We start from the raw sequence: 26307 nt of genomic DNA on the forward strand, positions 1-26307 counted from the left end.
TCCAGAAAAGTCAGTGCAGCACGGGATGAAAGATGCAAGGGTCTGTCAGGAGTCCAGAAACTCATTGACCTTTTATATACACACTAATTACAAGCAAACAGATCGCAGGTGAGGATAGTTATCTTTAATAGCCATTCAAACCACTTTGTGTCACTTGCGTGCATGTTATCAGGCCAAAATCACCAGGGTATGTAAACTTTTGATCAGGGGCATTTGGGTAGTTTCTGTTGTCATTACGATTTAAAAAGAATAAACACAGTTGATTGATAATAAATGGCTTCAGCCAAACACTAACCATGAGTGAAAGAGAAGTTTTTGTTTTATCATTCATAGTTTATGAAAAATGGCCAAGAAATCAAATTCTGCCAGTGTATGTAAACTTATGAGCACAAATATATATATATATATATATATATATATATATATATATATATATATATATATATATTCATTCCTGATGTACTAATGGCCTAATTTCTTGAGACCATAAAAGTACAAATATCCCCCAAATGAGCTTTTTGGAAAGTAAACTGAGGTAGCACGTTTTTTGAAGTTGTAATTTTGTCTTTTTTTTTTTTCCTTCATTTTCCCCCCAAAAAAGTGACAAAATGACAACTTCAAAAAACGTGCTACCTCAGACTGTCTACTTCCCAAAAAGCTCATTTGGGGGATATTTGCACTGTCCTGTCATTTTATGGTCTCAAGAAATTAGATAGGCCATTAGTACATCAGGAATGATTTTTTTTTTCCCCCTTTTCATTTTCCCCCAAAAAGTTTTTTTTTTTTATTTACATTTTGTTTATTTTTTTACATACTGGCACCAGTTCAGTAAAGCATCATCATAAAACTGGGACACTGACTGGTGACTGTGGCCACAGCAATATAGTTACCATAGTAACACTATACCACTTTGGGGAGTCCATTACTGCTATAAGCAAATATCTTTACTGAATGACAGTCTGTAGACACTGTATTGTTGTGGTTAGCCCTGTCTGTGCCATGTGATCACTGTGACCAATCAGAGCTAGCAACACAATTGTGAATCAATAATTGGTATAAAAGGAAGCCATTCATTGTTTACAACTGTCTTGTGATTTGCTGTGATTGGTTACAGCGATCACATGGTACAGGCAGCGGGCCGGATACACCGATCAGTCATCCGCTGTGTTCGGTGGACACAGCAGATGACAGATCATGCCAGAGCGTGGCCCTTTCTCGGGGGGACGTCATATAATGAACTTCCGTAACAATAGGGTTCCCACCCGAACATTATTTTACAATGGCGCAGGCAGGAAGCAGTTAAAAAATAAAAAGCCTTCTCCTTTTAAACAGATTAATGGTACATGTACAATCTCCATCTCACACATACACAGACCCAAGAAAACAAAAACCGAATTGGGGGCTGCTGCAGCTCAAAGAACAACCTGAAGGACCTTACATCCAAAACTGCCCCTCAGATGAGGCCTGAATATCCACCTGGTAGAACGTAAGAGAACATATCAACGGAATACCAAGTGGCAGATTTGCAAATCTGGAAAACCATAGCCTGATGTCCAAGAACCCAAGAAACACTCAGATCTAGTAGATGCACCTTCCCAGGAAAGGGTGGAAATGGATCCTTAAGATCACCTTGGGGGTCATCTACCTAAGCCATACAGAGATGGTGGAATGACAAAGCAGGTTTAACCTTGCGAGAACCATCCAGGATGACAAAAAGAGAACCGGTCTTTCTGAAAGCAGTGAACGAGAGATAAACTCTAATAGCCCAAACCAGATCCAGACAACAGAGGGACATCTACCACCTTTACCATAAAGCTGCCAGGCTAAATACTCTACGCTTTGTAGAGATGCAGACTACTAAAAACACCACCTTGTGGATTAAAATGGTATGGGGTATGTCTCTGATGGGTTCAAACTGCTTTCTGTACAGCTGAGAGAATCAAGTTCCTATCCCTTAGGCTTCATTCCCACGTTTTGGATCCGCTGCCTCAGAGTCCGCCAGCTCAGCGGGAGATCTCTCCATTAATTTCCACTGAGCCAGCGGATGACAGGTCCCTCTCTGCTCACTGAGCGGGGAGGGGCTGGTCGAGCTCCGCTGGTTTCTATGGAGGGATCGGATGAAAACAGACAGCATGTCTGTTTTCATCAGATCTCACCCAATCCGATAGAGACGGATCTGGATGTAGGGCCATCCGTCTGCTTTTGGCAGATCGAATGTCAGCGGACATGTCACCACTGACAGCCGTCGCTCCATAGACGAGCATGGAGCTCGCGTTCAGGTCCGCCGTCAAAACTGACAGTGTCCGACAGTGTGAAAGGGACCTTACAGTCTCAGGAGTAGGAATACAGGAAGACCCCCTTGAACAAGTGTTATTAAACCCTCATACAAAAAAAAAAAATCCATAAAATGGTGTAATTACATGCTTTATTCTTTTGTATTCTGCAAAAAAACCTGGTTGATCATGCTGCTCTCTATCTCCACCTTCTGTCCATGTCCCCAATTCAGCTAGAGATTTAGCAGCTGTGATGGCAACTCTGCACATGCTCAGTTTTCAGTGAGTTTCTATGCTGAGCATTTCCTCCCCATCACATCTGAGCAGCCCATGTGACTATAGAATCACATGTGGGCGTATAACACAGTGGTAACTGACTGCCCACTCCCTCCCTCCTCCATTCCCACTAACCAGTTAAATACAATGGGGTGGGTGGGATATTACATGTAGATTGATGGGGGCTTCACCTCGCTGTTATTCTTAAGACACAGGCTGGAGGGGTGTGACACAGCTTATGACTGTCAAAAATCCGCCTACATGTGATTGCCAAAAAATAAAGATTTGATTTCAAAGATATATTTATATGATGATTTAAAATATTTTATTGATATTTATCTTCACTTTGTATTCCAAAGGCTGTTTTCTTTTGAACATGTGACCAGCAGCAGAGCACTGCTTATGTTTCCCTGCAGTCAGGCTGGGAGAGAGCTGGGTCATGTGACAGCTGGATATCGATTGGGGAAAAGTACTTCAATTTTTTTTTTTTTTTTTTTTTTTAAAGTAACCAGTTTACGAACAGATTTACTGCTACAGGGTGGCCATTCATTCCATAGTTTGTAGACACTACAACTTTTGCACAAACCAATCAATATACGTTATTGGGATTTTTTTTTGCCAAAAATATGTAGAGGAATACGTATTGGTAAAAATGTATGAAGAAACTTAATTTAAAAAAAAAAAGTATTGGATATGTTTTATAACAAAATATATTTTTTTTTTTTTTAACCAAAACTGTCGCTTTTTTTGTTTACAACGCAAAAAATAAAAACTGCAGAGGTGATCAAATATCACCAAAAGAAAGCTCTATTTGTGGGAAAAAAGGACATCAATTTTATTTGGGTACAATGTCGCATGATCACGCAATTGTCATTTAAAATAACGCAGTGCCATATCTCAAAAAATGGCCCGGTCATGAAGGGGGTAAAACCTTCCAGAGGTGAAGTGGTAAATTAATTACAGTACCATCGTCCAGATACAGAAATAAAAGGGAGAATGTAAATTAAACAGTGTGTGTGTGTTTAGTGTTACTTTAATGTCCTTTAGTTTGGGCTATACAGGTGAGCTTGCTGTTCAGGCTGTATGAACTGTATGTGGTCTCAGCTACGTATACTACCCAGCGCTGTGTTCCGGCAGGGAGACAAGATCTTCCCGGCCTGGTAGTGTGCTCAGGTTTACCTTATATACTATTATTATAAGTGTATATTTTCAGAGTGGTCAGAAACGACTTGTTTAGTAAATCAACTAAGGGTCAGTTCACAGCATAGAGAAGGCAGTCAGGATGCGCTCCAGATGTTTTTCTGCATGCACGTTTTTGACAGATTTTTGGTGCGTTTTTGATGCAGTCCAGTGCACTTTTCCTGATCTTTTCTTAACCTTAAATAATGATATGTGGAGCTCCAGTGCATTTATGCGTTTTCAGCATTCCAGTGCAGGAAAAATGCAGCATATTCTTTTTTTCTGGAAAACACTGGAACTGCAAGCACTGGTGTGAACTATGCCTTTGAAAAACCATATAATCTACTTTCCATGCGTTTTTGATGCAGAAAAAAAACGCATTGGACTGCATGTGGTGTGAACTGGCCCTAAAATTGGATGAAAAAAAAAAAAAAAAAAAAAGCCATTTGTATTTAAAATCTGTATTTCCAATATATACACACACATATACACAAATCCTAGAACACAGTTCTCCTTTGTACAGTGTTGCTCCCGCTGATTCAGGTCCCAGAAGATTTCTCGGCATGGTTTTTGGGTCTCAGTTAGGAACGGAGAGGAGGCCATTTTCATCAGCAGTATCCAGAATCTTGCATATCACCGGAGATTCCACCTGAGGATATTGGAGGAAGACACACTGAATGGGGCTCCAGACAACAAGTAGGCTGGCTTATGGCAAAAGCAAAGGTTAAAGAGAATCTCCAACAAATGATTACTTCTTTTAAAGCGTTTTTATTTTATTTTTTTAAAGGCTTGCATACGGCAATCTGACCCTGGTATCCCAGCTAACAAATGCTAACTGTCTGGCCTTTTCCATTCAGAGTGCAAGGGTCCTAGTCTACTGCTGTTGGCAGAGGGCGGGATTTTTTTTTTTTATCGATTCAATGCCTTTATGATTACCTACTTGCCGCCCACGCTATAGCCGAAAGACGGCTACACGACAGGCCTTAATTGCGGGGAGGGTGTCCGTGGACGTCCCCCGACGCATGAGCTGCTTGCGCAACCCTGTGGGGCGCACTCTGTGATCACCAAGTCTATGAGATCCCAGCCCCTTACCATGTGATCAGCTGTCACGTGATGTATACAGAACATCTGTAATCAGTATTTTTTCCCCCCTCATGGGGGGGGGGGGGGGGTCCGTTAACCGGCTTCTGTCAGAGGGACACAAGTCCCTCACACATAGAGCCGCGGCTGGCTCATCAGTGCCACCCATCAGTTACAAAAAATGTCATTCGGGTACAGTGTTGTATGATGGCGTAATTGTCAAAGTGCGACAGCGCTGAAAATTGGTCCTGGCAGGAAGGGGGTTTCAGTGCCCAGTAGGCAAGTGGTTAAAGTTCTGACCCAAATAGGAGTTTCTAATTAGCATATTTGTTCACAACCAGCTAGACAACAAAAACTGAAAGCTGAGAGAGGCGTGTAACTAGTGCAGGTTTCCTTTTTAACCACTTGCCGCCCGCCCTATAGCAAATTGACGGCGGCAAAGTGGTTTCATAATCCTGACCGGACGTCATATGACGTGATCAGGATTATGAGCCGCTGCGCGCCCCCGGGGGCGCGCATCGCGGCGATCGGTGTTGCGGGGTGTCAGTCTGACACCCCGCAACTACGATCTCGGTAAAGAGTCTCCAACGGAGACTCTTTACCACGTGATCAGCCGTGTCCAATCACGGCTGATCACAGTGTAAATAGGAAAAGCCGGTGATTGGCTTTTCCTCACTCGCGTCTGTCAGACGCGAGTAGAGGAGAGCCGATCGGCTGCTCCTCTGACAGGGGGGGGGTCTGTGCTGATCGATTATCAGCACAGCCCCCCCGAGGATGCCCACACTGGACCACCAGGGACGCAACTAGACCACCAGGGATGCCAAGGACAAAAGGTATGCCACCCTAGACCACAAGGTATGCCACCCTAGACCACCAGGGATTGCAATCAGTGCCCATAATGGATGCCAATCAGTGCCCACAATGGGCATCACTGATTGGCATGCATTATTGATTGGCACTGATTGGCATCCATTAGTATAATATATTATAATACAATGCCGCCTATCAGTTCCCATCTGTGCCGCCTATCAGTGCCAACCCATGCCCACCTGTGCCGCCTACCCATGCCCACCTGTGCCACCTACCCATGCCCACCTGTGCCGCCTAACCCATGCCCACCTGTGCCGCCTAACCCATGCCCACCTGTGCCGCCTAACCCATGCCCACCTGTGCCGCCTAACCCATGCCCACCTGTGCCGCCTAACCCATGCCCACCCATGCCAATCCGTGCCAATTTGTGCCACCTATCAGTGCCCATCCGTGTCGCCCATCAGTGCCACCTATCGGTGTCCATCAATGCCACCTCATCAGTGCCACTTCATTGGTGCCACCTCAGTGCCCATTAGTGCCGCCTTATCATTGCCCATCAGTGTAACCCCATCAGTGCCCATCAGTGAAGGAGAAAAACTTACTTATTTGCAAAGTTTTGAAACTGAAACAAAAAAAAAAAACATTTTTTTTTTCAAAATTTTCGGTATTTTTTTATTTGTTTAGCAAAAAATAAAAATCCCAGAGGTGATCAAATACCACGAAAAGAAAACTCTATTTGTGGGAAAAAAATGATAAAAATTTCATTTGGGTACAGTGTAGCATGAGCGCGCAATTGTCATTCAAAGAGCGACAGCGCTGAAAGCTCAAAATTGGTCTGGGCAGGAAGGTGTTTAAGTGCCTGGTATTGAAGTGGTTAAGATCAGGCCTTTTATGACACCATTTGTTTACAAGTAAAAAAAAAAAAAATCAGCTTTTTTTAAAACTAGAAAATAACTTAAAACCCCCAAACACTATTATACACACATACATACATTAGATCAGAGGCCCTAGAGAATAAAATGGTGGGTTTTGCAATTCTTTATGACACACAGCATTTGGGCAACGTTTTTTTTTTTTTTTTATATAACAAATTGTTTTTGGGGAAAAAAAAAAACCAAACACTTTAAATGAATTTTAATTCAAACATAGTGAGGTTCATTTACAAAAACTGGAGAGTAAAATTGGATGCAGCTGTGCAAGGTTTAAAAAAAATAAAAAGCCAGCTTTTAAAAACTTCAGCACAAAAACTCGGAAGCCGATTGGCTACCATGCACAGCTGCACCAACTTTTGCACTTTGTAGTTTTAGTAAATCAACCCCCATGTAACACCCAATTTGTCTGTAAAACATAAAAGATGGTGTTATGTTGAGTAGATACTCAACACGACATGCTTTAACCACTTGCTTACTGGGCACTTAAACACCCTTCCTGCCCAGACCAATTTTCAGCTTTCGGTGCTCTCACACTTTGAATGACAATTACTCAGTCATGCAACACTGTACCCAAATGAATTTTGTGTCCTTTTTTTCCCACAAATAGAGCTTTCTTTTGGTGGTATTTGATCACCTCTGGGGTTTTTATTTTTTGCGCTATAAATGAAAAAAGACCGAAAATTTTGAAAAAAAACGCATATTTCTTTGTTTCTGTGACAGAATTATGCAAATTATTAATTTTTCTTCATATATTTTGGCCACAATTTATACTGCTACATATCTTTGGTAAAAATAACCCAAATTAGTGGATATTATTTGGTCTTTGTGAAAGTTAGAGAGTCTACAAGCTGTGGTGCGAATCGCACAAAATTGATCACATCTGATGTACTGGTGGCCTATCTCGCTTCTTGTGACCCAAACAAGTCAGGAAAGTACAAATACCCCCCAAATGACCCCTTTTTGGAAAGTAGACATTCCAAGGTATTTAGTAAGAGGCATGGTGAGCTTTTTGATGTTGTCATTTTTTTCCCACAATTCTTTGCAAAATGAAGATTTTTCATTTTCTTTATTTTTCTCCACAAAATTGTCATTGTAATAGGTTATTTCTCTCACGTGGCATGTGTATACCACAAATGACACCCCCCAAAAAATTCTGCTACTCCTCCTGAGTATTACAATACCACATGTGTGGGACTTTTTCGCAGCCTGGCCACATAGAGAGGCCCAACATGCAGGGAGCGCCATCACGTGTTCTAGGAGCATAAATTACACATCTAACTTGTTGACTACTTATTACACTTTTGAAATACCAGGACAATGACACGTGACACTGATGACAGATGGCACTGATACGTGGCAATGATGACACTTATACGTGGCACTGATGACACGTGGCACTGATGACAGATGACACTAATATGTGGCACTGATGACACGTGGCACTAATACGTGGCACTGATGACACGTGGCACTAATACGTGGCACTGATGACACGTGGCACTAATACGTGGCACTGATGACACGTGGCACTAATACGTGGCACTGATGACACGTGGCACTAATACGTGGCACTGATGACATGTGGCACTAATACGTGGCACTAATACGTGCCACCGGTGACAGATGGCACTAATACGTGGCACCAATGACACTGATGACAGATGGCACTGATAAGTGGCATTGATGACACGTGACACTGACAACAGATGGCACGTGACACTGACAGGTGGCACTGATGACAAATGGCACTGATACGTGGCACTGATGACAGATGGCACTAATACGTGGCACTGATGACAGATGGCACTATGTGGCACTAATAACACGTGGCACTGATGACAGATGCCACTTATACGTGGCACTGATGACAGATGGCACTGGGGACAAATGGCACTGACAACAGGTGGCACTGGGGACAGATAGCACTGCGGGCAGGTGGCACTGGGGCAGGATGGCACTGGGGCAGGATGGCACTGGGGCAGGATGGCACTGGGGCAGGATGGCACTGGGGGGGGGGGGCATGGCACTGGGGGAGGATGGCTCTGGGGGAGGATGGCACTTTTTATTAAACTTTTTTTTTACTTTTTTTTATTTTTTTTTCTTTTTTACACTGACGGCTGCTGCAGCCGTTCTTCTCTCCCCTCTCACACGCTGTCTGTGTGAGGAGGGAGAGCGGCGCTGAGAGATGATCTCATATGTTTACATATGAGATCATCTCCCATTGGACACGCCGATCACGCTGTAAACGGCCGCTGTGATTGGCCGTTTACAGCGATCTGTGTTTGCCTGTCCCCGGGGGACACGGCAAACACAGAACTTCCGCGATGCGCGCCCGCGGCGGCGCGCATTGCGGAAGTAAACACCAGGCCGTCCAGGGACGGCCAGGCACGGGAAGCCGCCCGCCCTAAGGCCGGCATTCGGCTATAGGGCGGGCAGGAAGCGGTTAAAATTGCGCATGCTTGCAGAATGGCACCAAACTACACTATTGATAAATCTCCATAGGAGAAGCTTTAAAGTGGTTGTAAACCTCTGATTAACCACTTGCTTACTGGGCACTTAAACCCCCCTCAGTCCCAGACCAATTTTCAGCTTTCAGCGCTGATGCACTTTGAATGACAATTGCGCGGGCATACAACACTGTACCCAAATGAAATTTTTATCATTTTTTTCCCACAAATAGAGCTTTCTTTTGGTGGTATTTAGTTACAGCTCGGAGTTTTATTTTTTTCTAAACAAACAAAAAAAGATGCAAAAAAAAAAAAAAAATCATGTTTTAATAGTTTGTTCTAAAATTTTGCAAACGGGTCATTTTTCTCCTTCATTGAAGTGCGCTGATTAGGCGGCACTGATAGGCTGCATTGGTGGGCACTGATGGGCTGCACTGGTGGGCACTGATGGGCTGCACTGGTGGGCACTGATGGGCTGCACTGGTGGGCACTGATGGGCTGCACTGGTGGGCACTAATAGGCACAGATAAGGCGGCACCGATGGGCACAGATAAGGCGGCACAGATAAGATGGGCACAGATAAGATGGCACGGATGGGTGGCACGGATGGGTGGCACTGATGGGTGGCACTGATAGATGGGACTGATGGGCACTGATAGGTGGCACTGATAGGTGGCTCTGATAGGTGGCTCTGATGGGCGGCACTGCTGGGCGGCACTGGGGTGCAGCACCTTTTAGGCAGATTGTGGGCACTGCTGGGTGGCACTAACTTTTATTAAACTGGCACTGCAGGGGGCAGGTGGGCACTGGCAGGGGGCAGGTGAGCGCTTAGATTATTGGCCGTGATCGGGACTGATGTCCCGATCACGGCCGCCGGTGATCGGCTTTTTTTTTTTCTCCTCGCGCTGTCAGCGCGAGGAGGAATAATAGCCGATTACCGGCTCCGTTCTATCACATGATCAGCTGTCATTGGCTGACAGCTGATCACGTGATAAGGGGTCGGGATCGACCCCTTTCACGGATCGGTGATCAGGCGAGTCTCATGGACTCGCCGATCACAGAGCGCGCCGCGCGCGCCCCTCAGGGGGCGCGCAGGCCGCTCGTACACGGGACGACGTCAATAGACGTAGTCCCGGAAATTGAGATCCGCGCTGTAGACGTCTTTTTACTATAGCGCGGATCTCAAGTGGTTAAGGTTTACCTATAGGTAGTGGAAATCTCTCTTAAAACGTGCGTGTGTTCATGATGTGTTCAATAAAAACATGGTAACATTTAATCCTGTGTGTGTTATTAGTTTAAGCAGACTGTGATTGTCTATTGTTGTGACTTAGAGGAAGATCAGATCACATTTTATGACTAATTTTTGCAGAAATCCTTCCAAAGGGGTTCACATACTTTTTTTTTTTACAACTGTACACACTCATTTCCTTATTGTATCTATGCCACCCAGGCTGGGCCCCACATTGTCCTCTTTTCTGATATCAGCAGCATGGCTGACTGTCTATTCCGGGTCCTGGCAGCCTCCCCCCCCCCCGGATTGCACCGCACATGTGCAGTATGTTCTACACAGCCCTAAAGCCTACTGGGATGCATGGCATGCGTATCCCAGGAAGCGTTTGGCGCGCGGGGGGGGGGGGGGGGGGGGATGTCATTCTCCAAAGAAGGCAGAACAGGCAAAAAAAATTAAAGTATCTCCCCAAAGAATTTGTTACATTTTTTAGCGATTTGCTGAAAGTAGGGAAATGATACTGGACTTTCTATACAATTTATATGATCAGGCCTCATAATATACTCTTACAAAACAGAATTTTCACTGATCGCATAGAATGAAGTGAGAAAACTGTACTTACCCCGAGAACATACTGGCATGTTTGTGGCTCCAGCATATATACAGTAACAGCATGTGGGGACTCGGACTCCTTACACCTATCACAGAGAGGAGAACAGTAATCAACGCCAACATAAAAAGTGACAACCCGCTATATAAACAGCCTGAAAATGCAGAACACACATTATATACTCACTTTAATTTCACTATGACGTGTCGGGGCTTATTTGTGAAGTCACAGATATCTCCTCCGCCGTAGAAATGGGACACCATTCTAAAAAGACATTTTAGAAGAAAACCAGTTTTAATAAAAAAACGCACCTACCTAGGATTTCTCTTCACAGGCTCGGGAGATGCTGCACGTGGCCTACAGAGAACCTCCTTTTCCAAAATCTGAGCAGTGTTTTTTTTTTGTACAGGGGACACTGCACAGTTGGCCAGCTTAAAGGGTAAGTTCACCTTTACAGAAAAATCCGTAAGGTGAACTTACACAGGATGCCCCCCTCACCACCCCCCCAGTCCCGCTGACCTGGAGCGCGGCGATCACCCGCACTGACACATCACCGCCTCACCGGTCCGGGGCTTAGAAATCCCCCGCAGCTTGATCTCTAAAAATGTACCTCGTCAGGAGATATGTTTAGGAGCACTCTAATTGGTCAGCGCCGACCAATCAGAACCCGCAAAGCCAGTCCTGTCACTGTGGGTGAAGAGGAGAGAGAGCTGCGGGGATTTTATTTATTTGTCTTTTATTGCAAAGTTTGCTTAAAAGGGTATTTTTAGAATTAATATGTGGTCACAACCCTTTAGTGCCTAAGAGTTTATAAGCATGTACAAGCTATTGGGATCCAAACACAGGTATACCTTGTTACTATCCCCCCCCCTCCCACTGACACCAATAAGGGGCACCATTCCCTCCCACTGACACCAATAAGGGGCACCATTCCCTCCCACTGACACCAATGATGCCATTGTTTACTCCCACTGACATCAGGACATTTTCTACTCCCAAATGTCACAGTCCAGCCCCCTAAAGTCTGAAGGACAGTAAACTGGCCCATTATTTGGAAAGTTTGGATAGCCCAGATCTAAAACACTGAAAACTGGCCAGCCAACCTCCAGCAGCAGAGCAAGACATTCAAGGCAATAATTAAAAATGTCAAATAAGAAAAATAACAATGCTGCTAGTAGTCCCTCTAATGTTGTCACAAGGCACTACACTGATGTAACGCAGTGCCTCAGCCGTGTGTCACCGCCTCACTCCCAGGTTCTCTATGATTACACTAATAGAGGGACATGGAGTAGTACAGAGACTTACCTCACAGTTTGGACTCCGTCTCCTGGAGGGTGGAAGAGCCTTGCAGCGTTCTTCTTTGCCCAGTCCAGATGTTCCTCTTCTTTCCATTGGCCAACAACAAGTGTAGTCCTGCCAGTGTCCTTATCCTACAAATCAAAAGATGTGCAGAAATATAATAAATCAAAACTCATGTATGCAGTGAAACAAAAAGGCAAACTTCTATGTGGCATGATGATGCTGATCAAACGACCTCTCTGCATGCATGGCTCATTATCACCATCTCCTGGCTGTACTGAGTATTGCAATTACCTCATGGTATTGGTGAACGTGTTTTCCATAGCAGAATTCGTACTTCCACCAACCGACACCCTGAGAATGACATCAAACAACATAAAACATAAGCAATGCTGGAAATAATGCGAATGATCGCAGAGCAACCAAACAAGGCACATTACATGCAATAACATTTTCTGTATTTATAAAAGCATGTATAAGTGGTTTATAAACCTGGCAATCAAAAACATAAATCACTTCTCCTTAGTAGATCACCCAGGTCATCAGTCACCAAGGCCGCATAATGCTACTGTACTGGAAATGGCTCTATTACCTTTGCAGGGAGGCCACTGCTTCCACACAGAGCGCAAGGGTCCTAGTGTACAGCTGTTGGCAGAGGGCAGGATTTTTTTTTTACTTGGGCTGTGGTCACTTTAGAAAGAAAAGCCGTAGGACATTGGACAACTTTTGTTTTAATGCACCTGGAATTTAAAAGGCTAAGTTCACCTTTAGAAATATGATCTATGTTACACCCACATTTATGGTATAACATGCTCCTTTCCACCCATCTGCTACCACGGCTCCCCTCTCTGTGACAGTGGGCAGGGGGATCATCTCCCATACCCACTGTCACACACGGCTGCATCTATTCATTCACAAGTTCTTGTGAATGGAGTACAAGTACCGTCCGCCATTGTAGTTCTTAATGAAATGCAAGGGCGCTGCCAAGCGTTCTCGTAGTTCATGGATTGTTCCTGCACTTCAGTAACTGCCTCTATTGGAGGTAAGGCATAAAAAAATATATATGTGTGTGTGTGTGTGTGTGTGTGTGTGTGTGTGTGTGTGTGTGTGTGTGTGTGTATTATATATATTTTAGCAACGATGTCCATTTTATTCTCTAGGGTCTCTGCTAGAAAACAAACAAAAACAAGAAAATAAATAAAAATAAAGCATATATAATAATATTTCATCCCTGTGTGCCAGTCCTTGACAAAGCTCACTTCCAACGCGATACAAGTCAGAGGTGACACCAGCTGCAATCCAATAAACAAGAAAAGTTGCTTCAGCTCAGCAAGCCAGCGCTCTGCTCTAAAAGTGGAACTAAACCCCTCGATTTAACAATTTAAAAAGAGCAGTTAACATTTCTGCAATGAACTGTCACATTTGCTTGTGTTCTCAAACGGTCAAACCATTCAATGGATGGAGTCATGACTGATCTGATTGTTTGCGCAACACCATGGCAGTTACAGATCAAACAGAGGCTAAAGCCCCATACACACCATCAGATTGTCTGCTGATTTTTGTCTTCAGATTTACCAAAACCATATAATATGAGGTCAAACCTTAGGCGTTTCAATTTGTATGCAATCAGGCAGGCCCTTGCACTACATGGTTTTGGTAAATCTGAAGGAAAAAAAAATCAGCAGAAAATCTGATAGTGTGTATGGGGCTTAAGATGGCAGATTCCTTGGCCAGAAAGCATAGGAGGGTTTAGTTTTGCTTTAAAGAGGAGCTCCTTCAGAAAACAATAAAAAAAAAAAAAAATAAGTCAGCAGCTACAAAAATTCTGTAGCTGCTGACTTTTAACATCAGGACACTTCCCTGTCTACAAATCCAGTGGTGTCTTCCCTACAGCCAAATTTTCAATTGGTTCTCGGTTGCTGCTGCTGTCATTTCTTGTACAGGAAACTGGCACAGCTGGCGCCCTACTGCGCATGCGTGAACCGCTTTGTGAATGGCCTGGTGGTGTGGGAAGGAGGGGGCAAACTACCAGGTGACTTTGCTGCGGCAAAGTCACCTGGAAGTGGGAGTGGGTACCTGTCAAAACCAGAGACCCACCCCCAAAAAGGTGCCAAATGTGGCAGTGGAGGGAGCAAACATACGTAGCTTTCCCTTCTGGGTGGAGCTCTGCTTTACTTCCAGTTGTAGGCTGACAACAGTGCCTCTGCTGCACCAAAATTCCAAGCAGTGTTCTCCCCTGCTAAAGTACAGAAGACATCTCCCTCTCCATAACATTAGAAGGAGGTGTCCTGTAGTCCACCAGAGAAGAACAGGCTGACGACAATGCTCATGATATACAATTCAGCAGAGGCACTGGGTGAGCTTAACATTAACTTAGGAGTTCACTGGATTTCTGGCAGATCGACTGGTATTTTTCTGTACCTGTAGCAATTTAAAAAAGAAAAAAACAAAACCAAAAAACACAAAACATGGAAAAAATTAGTACACTGAATATTTAATTTTTTTATTGCAAGACATACACTAACCAGTGATAGCTTTAAATACATTCAAAAGACTGCATGGCACGGTACAGATACACTACAAGCCAAAATTCCTTCCTTACCCCATGAAAGCAGTACGATCCGCTAAGAAATTCTTTGATCAGCTGCTCATCGGTCAGCTTGGAGATGTGTGTGGTTCCCACAGTCACCTGCTGCTGAGATCCCACAGTGACCGGCTTGTGAATGGTGGAAAACTTGTCCTTAATAGACTGTCTCTCTTCCTGTAATGACACGTATAGAACATACAATGACAAACATACTTCAAATTTAAAAAGAACGCAGCTGCGCGGGGCTCCGCCCACACAGCTGCATCATTCATTTACAGAGTTTGTGAACGAATCTTCAGCCCTTGCGGCTGACAGCTTGTAGTTCTCAATAAGCTGCGAGGGTGCAGCTGGCTACCATGAACCCGGTATCCTCTTTTTCAGCGGGCGGTCTGCGTAAAGATAAAAGTGGTCTTTTATCTTGAGATCACTTTTAACCACTTGCAGATCGGACCATTTTGCTGGTCAAAGACCAGACCACTTTTTGCGATTCGGCACTGCGTCGCTTTAACTGACAATTGCGCGGTCGTGCGACGTGGCTCCCAAACAAAAATTGACGTCCTTTTTTTCCCACAAATAGAGCTTTCTTTTGGTGGTATTTGATCACCCCTGCGGTTTTTATTTTTTGCGCTATAAACAAAAATAGAGCGACAATTTTGAAAAAAACGCATTATTTTTTACTTTTTGTTATAATAAATATCCCCCAAAAATATATAAAAAAACATTTTTTTCCCTCAGTTTAGGCCGATACGTATTCTTCTACATATTTTTGGTAAAAAAAAAAAAAAAAAAAAAAAAAAAAATAAATCGCAATAAGCGATTATTGATTGGTTTGCGCAAAAGTTATATCGTTTACAAAATAGGGATAGTTTTATAGCATTTTTTGTAATAATTTTTTATTATTTTTTTTTTTACTAGTAATGGCGGCGATCAGCGATTTTTATTGTGACTGCGACATTGTGGGGGACCCATCGGACATTTTTGACACATTTTTGGGACCATTGTCATTTATACAGTAATCACTGCTATATAAATGCAGTGATTCCTGTGTAAATGACACTGGCAGTGAAAGGGTTAACCAGTGGGTGGCAGTGTAGGGGTTAAGTGTTCCTAGGGGTGTGTTACTAACTGTGGGGGGGTTGGGCTTTCATTTAGTGAACACTGATCTCTGCTCCAATCACATGGAGCAGAGATCAGCGTCACTAGTTGCTAGGCAGAATGGAGAAATGTTGTTTACACAGCATTTCCTCCATTCGGCCGCTCCGTGAGACGATCGCGGGGATGCCCGCGGCGATCGAGCCTGCGGGTCCCGCGACCGGACTCACGGGGGTCCCGACCACCGATGGCAGGGCGGCATTGAATATTGGACATACCTGTACACCAATATGCCTGCCCGTGCCATTCTGTCGACGTACATCGTCGTGCACTGGTCGGGAAGTGGTTAATCGACAGTGGCGGGAGAGGCCCCACCCCCCCACCACGGTGCCCTCTGCCACTTACCGGAGCCGTCGGCAGCAGCGGAGACAATCAGATCCATTCCCTAGCGTGACATGGAGACTAATGAGGGGGGGAAGATGGCCCCCACCCATCTCCATATCATTGCAGGGCATAAGTGACGTTTTTGCTCTTAAAAAGGGCCTTTTTTTTCTTCATTTTTTTAAATGACAAAATGATTTTCTTTTTTATTGCTTTTTTTGTGTAAATATGAGATCTGAGGTGTTTTGACCCCACATCTCATATTTAAGAGGACCTGTCAGGCTTTTTTTCTATTACAAGGGATGTTTACATTCCTTGTAATAGGAATAAAAGTGACAGAATATGAAACGGTGAGGTATCGCCACGATCGGTAGAGCGAGAGCAATAATTCTAGCCCTAGGCCTCCTCCAACTGAAAACATGCAACCAATTTTTTTAACCGTCGCCTATGGAGATTAAGGGTAAAGTGTGTCGCCATTCCATGAGCGGGCGCAATTTTGAAGCATGACATGTTGGGTATCAAATTTACTCGGCGTAACATTATCTTTCACAATATAAAACAAATATTGGGCTAAGAAAAAAAGAAGAAATGGTGGGACTTTATATGAAGCATGCCACTATTTTGATTGAACCACTCGATTTACATATTATTCCATTTATTAGTACAAGCCATGCATACAATAGGTAAATAGTACATTATAAATTAATAAATAATTAAGCTAAAGGATCATAATCATAATACATAATTGATTCAATAGAATACATAATAATCTCATAAAAAATTATATTAATTATAAATTGATAATTATAAATCCATAAAAAATGAATACTTCATAGTATAACATAGATAGTTCAGTATGATATGCATAGCACACGACCTCAGTATATAGACCTAAATTGTAATAGTAACAGCATATAGACCTCAATAATAATTAGGTTCGTAAAAAATAATAAATTCTATAAATAAAAACACTGTGACAACGCATCAAAGGTAAGCTCTACGCTTTTCGTGGTTATATACCACTCATCAGGAGCAGATGCAGAAAATGTGGGTATCTATAATGAGATAAAAAAGCCAAATAAGAGGTATATGAATAATATATGATATAATATAACTATATGAAAAAAGGATAGGTGAGAATGTTTGGGACCATCTATGTCCCCTTTGCTCCCCCTTTTTTCATATAGTTATATTATATCATATATTATTCATATACCTCTTATTTATTTGGCTTTTTTATCTCATTATAGATACCCCCATTTTCTGCATCTGCTCCCGATGAGTGGTATAAAATCACGAAACGCGTAGAGCTTACCTTTGATGCATTGTCACAGTGTTTTTATTTATAGAATTTATTATTTTTTACTAACCTAATTATTGAGGTCTATATGCTGTTACTATTACCATTTAGGTCTATATACTGGGGTCGAGTGCTATGCATATCATACTGAACTATCTATGTTATACTATGAAGTATTCATTTTTTATGGATTTATAATTATCAATTTATAATTAATATAATTTTTTATGAGATTATTATGTATTATTGAATCAATTATGTATTATGATTATGATCCTTTAGCTTATTTATTAATTTATAATGTACTATTTACCTATTGTATGCATGGCTTGTACTAATAAATGGAATAATATGTAAATCAAGTGGTTCAATCAATATAGTGACATGCTTCATATAAAGTCCCACCATTTCTTCTTTTTTTCAATATATCGGGGATGGAGGTGTATGTATATATAGTATACCGCCTCATATAAAGTCCCAATGTTCGCTCTAGTTTTTCAAATATTGGGCCAACTTTACTGTCTTATTTTTTTTAATTCAAAAAGTGTATTTTTTTCCCCCCCCTAAAAAAAAAAAAAAAAAAAAGTGCGCTTGTAAGACCACTGCGCAAATACGGTGTGACAAAGTATTGCAACGACCACCATTTTATTTTCTAGGGTGGTAGAAAAAAATAAATCAAAATGTATAATGTTTGGGGGTTCTAAGTAATTTTCTAGCAAAAAAACAAAAACAAACAAAAACTGTTTTACACTTGTAAACAACAAATCTCAAAAAGAGACTCGATCCTTAAAAAAGGGATTGTAAAGTTAAATTTTTTTTTTGTTTTTAAATAACATGTTATACTTACCTCCACTGTGCAGCTCGTTTTGCACAGAGTGGCCCCGAACCTGCTCTTCTGGGGTCCCTCGCGGCTGTCTCCGCTTCCTCCCGCAGGTACTTCTCACGTTCATGCGAGCTCCCACGCATTGGGGAGAAGTACCTGCTGGCGAGCTCCCATGATACAGCCGGCGGCTATAGCCGCTTTGCTGTATCACACGGCCCCGCCCCCCGGCGCCCCGCATCAGTGGATGTGATTGACAGCAGCCAATGGCTGCGCTGCTTTCCATCCATCCACTCCAGCCAATGATCGGCCAGGCTGAGTGGTGAAGAACGGCGGGGGCGAGCGCTGGATTTTCGAGGGGTGAGGTAAGTAAAACAGGGGGGGCTGGGGGTGCAGGCAGTGTCAGATGTTTTTTCACCTTAATGCATAGAATGCATTAAGGTGAAAAAACATTTACCTTTACAACCCCTTTAAGTGGTTAAGGTACCATTCGAGTTACTGTGCATGTACTATAACACACTGCAGCACAAACAAGTGTTTCAGCCCCAAAACAATTACCTCTTTGCTGGGTTTAATTGGCACCTTTAGGGTCTCTTGTTGCTGCTGTTCAAGCTTTTCCAGACTCTGAGGCCTTAGAGGTGACCCTGACAATGACTGGCAAAAAATATCATTTATAGGGGAGGTTTTAAACCTGTGAGAGAGAGAAAAGGGTTAATATAAGCATTCATTACAAGACAAAGTCATAGATATGCGAGTGTGGGGTTGTGTATCATTTCAGCTAAGGATTTTTGTTTCCAGATTGCATTTTGTTTTCATTATTTATTATTACATTTTGTATCTGATGAAGACAATCTTTGTTTTACAAAGACATTTATGGAGGCAGCAATACATGTCTACAGCTTACTTTTTATCCTTTTGTCTTATTAAAAAGCTAGTACTGAACTGTCACTGCTGTGATGACAGTTCTGAAAACAATCAATGTCATTAAAATGGCAATGCCAAAACATGAAAAGCAGACGAGAGCGCCATCTGCTGGCTAAATAACAGAATGTATTCATACTAATATGCAATATTTCATATTTAACCACTTCAGCTCTGGAAGAATTTACCCCCTTCATGACAAGGCCATTTTTTGATATTAAGAACTGCGCTACTTTAACTGACAATTGCTCATTCATGTAACACTATACCCATTTTCATAATTTTTTTTTCAAACAAAGAGTTTTCTTTTGGTGGCATTTGATCATCACAGGTCTTTTTTTTTTTTTTCTGAAAAAAAAAAAAATTCTAAAACACACACACACAATCTATATATCTATATACACACACACACGCACGCACGCACACACACACACACACACACACACACACACACACACACACACACTATACTAATGGCGGTGATCAGCGACTTAGCATAGGACTGCTATAGCCCACTACACCATCTGAGCCGGAGATGGAACTGATACTATACATTGTCACTGTACTAATGACACTGGCTGGGAAGGGGTTAACATTGTGGGTAATAAAGGGGTTACATATGTGCCTCAAGTGTATTTTGTGTAATGCTTTTTACTAAAGATCTGATTCTTCTCCCTGCACCCAGCAGTAGCCAAAAGTAGTACAGAAACGACTTCTGGCAATAAGTGGGGCGCCGCAAATGCGTTGCACCAATCCGGACAGTGCTATTGCCAGCAATAGCCACCGATTTAACATGTCAAATCACATGCCAAATTGCTGCAATGTGAACCAGGGCTTAGAAGCAGATTGGTTACTGTACACAGCTGCACTCGATTCTGAGTGCTCCAGTTTTAGTAAATCTCCCCCGATGTAACACAAAATAATCCTATAGTGAACTCACCTGTACTTTGGATGAGTGCACAGTAGTGGTGTCAAAATGATAACTTCATATTCACATGTGATGACTTCTGCTACAGACAAGATCTCATGCTTGGCATCCGGGTGGCATATATACATGACTGTACTGCTTCGTGGCAAGTTCTGTTTTAAGCTGCACGGTGTTCCGTCACTCATTTCCAATGGATAGTACGGAGTCATCTGTCCTTCAATATTTTTGGTGGGGATCTGAAAATAAGACAAACCATGTTGAGGAAAATGGAGTATTCTGGGGGGGGGGGGGGGGGGGGGTCTTGTAATAGAAGTTGAAGGGTGAACACATATTGAAAGCAGCTAGACTGAGTTCCGGCCACAAAGAAAAAAAAAAAAAAACGTTATTAACCACTTAACTACCGGGCACTTTCACCCCCTTCCTGCCCAGGCGAATTTTTCGGCTTTCAGCGCAGTCACACTTTGAATGACAATTGCGCAGTCATGCAGCACTGTACCCATGACATTTTTATAATTTTTCACACAAATTAAATACCACCAAAATTTTTTTTAATCAAGACTGGGTCTTTTATTTTTTGCTAAATAAAATGAAAAAAATACCAAAGCCTTTGAACAAAAATAATTTTTTTCTTAGCTTCTGATATAATATTTTGCAAACAGGTAATATTTCTCTGTCACTGATGAGGCTAGACTGAGGAGGAAATGATTGGCAGCACTGATGGGCAATGTTGGGGCCCTTAGTGCCCTGATGCAGATGTCCCCTTTCACTCTGGCTGGTTACGGGCTCTCTCTGTACTCTCTCTCTACTGCTGTGACATCATGAAGAAAGGAATGTCAATAACTGGCAAGTGTATTTACATTGTGATCAGCTGGGATTGGACACAGCTGATCAATTGGTAAATAGCCGCTGTGATTGGCTCTTTACCCCAAACTGATCAGCTGTGTCCAAGGGACATAGTGAACACAGAGTGCTCTGGCTGCGCGCCACAGCGGGTGTGATTATGGGAGGATGTCATGACACCCTCCCAGAACCGGCCGACCACCCTATAGCCGCCATTTTTCTATGGCACAAGTGGTTAAAGTAACACCAATGGAAAAAAGCCCCTTCCTCACTCCCAACAGATTTTAATCATAAAGATCTACATCTGAGGGAAGAGCTTGTGTGGGTAGTTGAATCAAAAATTTAGGCTGCCATAGAAGTCTTGAATTTCTGCTGAAATTTAAGTCATGGGTGACCCCTCTAAGCGTTGTCCAGATCAAAGGTGGTCTATTCTTTAATCCACTTCTGTTGAAGGGGCGGAAAATTGACACAGTCACTGCTTTGGTTTTCTGATGCCGATTAGTGAGGATGGAGGAATCTAATAAAATTTCCCTTGTTCAGTCCTAAGGATGAATGAGAGAAATCTACACGAGTATGGCTAGCTTTACACTGGGTACAGAACCCGTCCAGCTGCCGTCTCCTGGAAACTGATAACGTTTGGCTGGAATGGGAAAAACTCAGCGCCTGAGGTGTAGAAGTGAGTGGCATAGTGGTGCCTTAAAGTGGACCTTCATCCCCCAGATCATCTGAAGTTCTGTGCATGGTTTCCTTTCACAATAGGAATTGAACAAGGAAAGAGTAAAGGATGGGTTCCTCAGGTTGGGACTTAAAACATGCCGCAAACAGTTTTGTAGAAAAAGTATATAAATTTATTGCGCATTGACACCAATCACAACATAGAATTGGGAATAAAAGCAACAAACATATTGGGAATAGAAAACACAAAACAAAAACACAAGCCAGGCACGCAGTTAACCCCTTTGATCATCATAGAGGTTAACCCCTTTCCAGTGACAGTTCATATTTTTAGCACTGATCACTACATTAGTGTCACTGGTCCTCAAAAAACGTTAGTGCCCCGACTGTCCGCTGAGAAATCAGTCCCGCTATTATTTACTAATCGCTGCCATTACTAGTAAAAAAATAAATATATACAAATATCCCATAGTTTGTAGATGCTATAAAACTTTTGCACAAACCAATCAATATATGCTTATTGGGAGTTTTCCTTTACCAAAAACCATGTAGCAGAATACATATTAGCCTAAATTTATGAAAAAAATAAAATTATTTTTTTTATATTGGATATGTGTTAAACAGCAAAAAGGTCAAAAATATATATTTTTTGTTTATAGCACACAAAAAAAAAAAAAAAAAAAAAAAAACTGCAGGAGGTGATCAAATACCACCAAAAAAAGCCACATGTGGGGAAAAAAAAAAAAAACGAACATCAATTTTATTTGGTTACAGCTTTGCACGACTGCGCAATTGTCAGTTAAAATAACTGTGCAATATTGCAAAAAATGGCCTGATCAGGAGGGGGGGAGGGTAAACCTTCCAGAGGACAAATGGTTAATCACTTGCTTACTGGGCTCTTACACCCCCCCCCTTCCTGCCCAGGCCAATTGTCAGCTTTCAGTGGCGTCACACTTTGAATGATAATTGCGCGGTCAGAGAACACTGTAGTTTCCAAATGAAAAAAAAGACCAATAATTTTGAAAAACAAAAAAATTATTTTTTTTAGGTTTCTGTTATAAAATTTTACAAAGAAGCAATTTTTCTCCTTCACCGATGAGGCTGCACTGATAATCAGAGTACTGATGATTAGTGCACGGAATATCTGTGTACATGTAAACCTGTGACACTGGCCGGTTACAGGCTCTCCTCTCCTCACGCTGTCACAGCATGTGAGGAAGGTAGCGCTGATAACTAGCAAGTCTTTTTACACTGTGATTGGACACAATTGATCACATGGTAAAGGGGCGCTGAGATTGGCCCTTTACCGCCGTCTGTGTCTAAAGAACACAGTGCTCACCGGATGTGTGCCTAATGTGAGCTTAATCTCCTAAACATACCCTGTCAGGAGGGATGTTTAGGAGCATTCAAATTGGTCAGCGCGGACCAATCGGAACCCGTGTATCTCGTCCTCTCCATGGGGGAAGAAGAAAGAAAGAAACCTGAGAGTATTTCCAAGAGCTGGAGCCATGAGGCAGCTATATCGGGGCTCAGAACGGGCGATCGCCACCGTGCAGGTCAGACTGACGGGGGGCGAGGAGGGGGTCCTATGCAAGTTCACCATACAGCTTTTTCTGTAAAGGTGAACTTACACTTTAATATATCATTAGGATTAGGGAAAGCACACAGATTGGCCATGGTTTCCCCTCCCTATCTATTCTAACTTATTCCGAGATCAAATCAAAGAATAGAGGAGGAAGAAAATATTAAAACCCAATAAAGTCATCTAAACAATGCAAGAGATGCTACCATGCTTTGTAAATGTACCACCGTTTTATATCTAGATATTTGTTTTACTCACTCTTTTGCTTTCTGCTTTCCCTCCTTCATGCCGGTGGTCCCCTGCAGGACAGTAATTATACATTAGTCAGAAAACATTCTCAATGGAATATTTAAAATTGTAAACAAAAGTGAATCGTGGCTGGGTGTGGTAGCAGACATTTAAAGGGAAACTATCTTAAAGTAGTTGTAAACCTTATACATGAAATATTAACAAAGCATATCCCTCTATAGTGTGTACTTGTCTCAATCCAGAGCACCAAGTGTAATTTCTGTCTGCTGCCTCGTTCCTCTGCCATCAGCATGAATTACTTTTTTTTTTTTTACAGTCAAGGAAATGAACATAAGGCATTAAAGCAAAGTTCCACGCAAAATTGAACTTGGGCTTATTTGTCTCCTCTACCCCTCCAGTGGCACAATTGACACCTTTCGGGGAGGGGGGGCGAAGACGACAGGATACCCGTCTTGGACAGGTATCCTGTTCCCACTTTCAGGAGTCCACGATGCGGCCCATGATGTCACCGCGGGGCTCCCCTCCGCCGTCGCCGTGCCAGTAGGAGAGAGGAGTGGGGCCTCACGCATGCGCAGTAGGGTTTCCGACTTCATATGACGTACAGTAAGAACAATTAAACCACCGCCCGGCTATCATTTTGCTATAGGCCAGATTGGATGTGGTTAAGCTTTGACAATAAAACCTGGAAGCGGACTGGTTTCTATGCAGAGCTACACCAGATTTTGTACCCTACCATTTTTAGTAAATCCACCCCACAATCTACTTTGGGGGGCCTTTCATGGAAATAGAAAGCTAAAGGGGGATTTAGCCCACTGGTACCCACCTAAACCTGAAAAGTTTTGAAGTTGGCTTTCAGAGGTCAAAGTAGTTAAAATGGCAAACCTGCTTCATGCGAGCTCTTCTTCACCACCATGTTTCCAAGGTAATACTCCTGAATATTTGTCTGTTTTTAATAAAAAAAAATTAAACAAAAATAACATTATTTTCAGCGTATGTTTCCTTGAAAGTTCTCCAAGCTGAGTAGTCAGAATAGATTATGTGCACACACCTGTCCTGCTTCCTTCTCCTCATGGTATTGCCGTATGTGTTTCCCATGGCACACCTCGTACGTCCAATAGGACTCGATCTACAATGGTAAAAAGCTGGATATTGGTAAAAGGAAAACACAAGGCCATACAATTTTCTAGCTTTAGATTTAGATCACAAACTTCCTACTTGTTCCAAGTCAGTGACTGACAAAGGACTAGAGTCACTACACAAGAATGACTATTAAAGAAAAACTTGTCTGCTTACAGACAACTCCACAGGCACTCTTAAGACTCAACCCCCCCCCCCCCCGGCAAAGTCTCATAAGTCTAAGCCTATTACCAGACAATGTAAAGAAAATGGTTCAATCAGCGCAAAGGAATATTTTTTTTATATATATATATATATATATTTTTTTTTTTTTTTTTGGGGGGGGGGGGGGGATATTATAGCAAAAAGTAAAAAATACATTTTTTTTTTCAAAATTGTCGCTTTTTTTGTTTATAGCGCAAACAATAAAAACCACAGAGGTGATCAAATACCACCAAAAGAAATCTCTATTTGTGGGGGAAGAAAAAAAAAAAAAAGGGACATCAATTTTGTTTGGGAGCCACATCGCACGACCGCGCAATTATCAGTTAAATCGGCAGTGCCGAATCGCAAAAAGTGCTCTGGTCAGGAAATTCATCCGGGGCTGAAGTGGTTAAGGAATTAATAACGATCAAAAATGACGCCAGTAATGGCAGCCTATGGCACGGGGTTCCTGTAGGAAAATACAGTAGAAGAAAGAATCCAGAACAAATACCCGATATGAGCAGCTGGTCTGTCTGAAAAGCGGTTCGAGCAGTTCAGCCGGTGTTGGTCCTTTATAATCCCGTTCTTCCTCCTAAAAAAAAATAAAAAAAAAATAATAAAAAAAAATAAATACAAATAAACACATTCATTCATGTACACAATTTTAATATTTTTAAAGCTGAACACCTTTCTTTCCAACAGAACTGAATAGAATGATCAGAGCTCTGTACACCATGTTGCTCTGTTGTCTGCAAGACCCTCTGATATTCTGGGTTTAGTAGTGGCTTAGTACCATGTATCACTCTGTAGTCTGATGTTGACTGAGTCCGTTCCATAGCCACTTCCTACTGCGTCTCTAGCCTAAAATACACTCTTCTGTAGTCTTTGAGACTGTGCAAATGATCCAACTTCCTTCACAGCTCTGATGGTGGGTGGGATGGAATATATTCTAATTAGGATTCAATCCCACCCAGTCACACCTACAGGAAGAATCAAAACCTCCCAAGTCCCGCCTCACAGATCACAGCATTATTCAAAATCAAATAGTACACACCTTCATACACAGTCTGCTCTGAAAGTGACGTCAAAAACGTCACTTCTGTCCGTAGCTTTTATTTAATTATTGAAAAAAAATAAAAAAAAGAGATAGGATTTTTTGTACTCACCATAAAATCCTTCTCTCTGTAGTTCACCGACTGACACAGCTCCTTTCTTAGACTATTGGGTTGTTACGCCACCTTCAGGAGAGGACTAGGACGAACATGTTGTTAACAGAAAACTAGAACTTTCTAGTTCCGCCCAAGGGGCGGTCCCTTAGGTAACAAACCCTTAGCCTGCTACTGCAGCCTCAGTGCATCAACAAGCAGTATAACGTAAACAAAAATATTAGGGGCGGGTGCTGTGTCAGTCGGTGAACTACAGAGAAAAGGATTTTACGGCGAGTACAAAGAAATCCTATTTTCTCTTATATTCACCGA

General features: G+C 42.4%; 1 protein-coding gene across 1 annotated transcript in view; it reads right to left on the minus strand.

The window, feature by feature from the left end:
* Positions 1–4173: 4173 nt before the first annotated feature.
* ERLEC1 (endoplasmic reticulum lectin 1) overlaps positions 4174–26307 on the minus strand; it is a 37795-nt gene continuing 15661 nt past the window's right edge. Inside the window, exons 3-14 of the mRNA XM_077485555.1 lie at positions 25341–25421; positions 24558–24635; positions 24392–24452; positions 23519–23559; positions 20176–20399; positions 18873–19005; positions 14737–14895; positions 12429–12488; positions 12141–12265; positions 11022–11099; positions 10848–10923; positions 4174–4377 (exon numbers count right to left, since the gene is read on the minus strand). Coding sequence (XP_077341681.1) covers positions 4306–4377; positions 10848–10923; positions 11022–11099; positions 12141–12265; positions 12429–12488; positions 14737–14895; positions 18873–19005; positions 20176–20399; positions 23519–23559; positions 24392–24452; positions 24558–24635; positions 25341–25421 — 1188 coding nt within the window. The 3' untranslated portion in view covers positions 4174–4305. The remainder of the gene's footprint in view (positions 4378–10847; positions 10924–11021; positions 11100–12140; positions 12266–12428; positions 12489–14736; positions 14896–18872; positions 19006–20175; positions 20400–23518; positions 23560–24391; positions 24453–24557; positions 24636–25340; positions 25422–26307) is intronic.

The sequence above is a fragment of the Lithobates pipiens genome, unplaced genomic scaffold, assembly GCF_037356315.1.
Source record: "Lithobates pipiens isolate NorthernLeopardFrog02 unplaced genomic scaffold, aLitPip1_a1.2 Scaffold_18, whole genome shotgun sequence".
Lineage (NCBI taxonomy): Eukaryota > Metazoa > Chordata > Amphibia > Anura > Ranidae > Lithobates > Lithobates pipiens.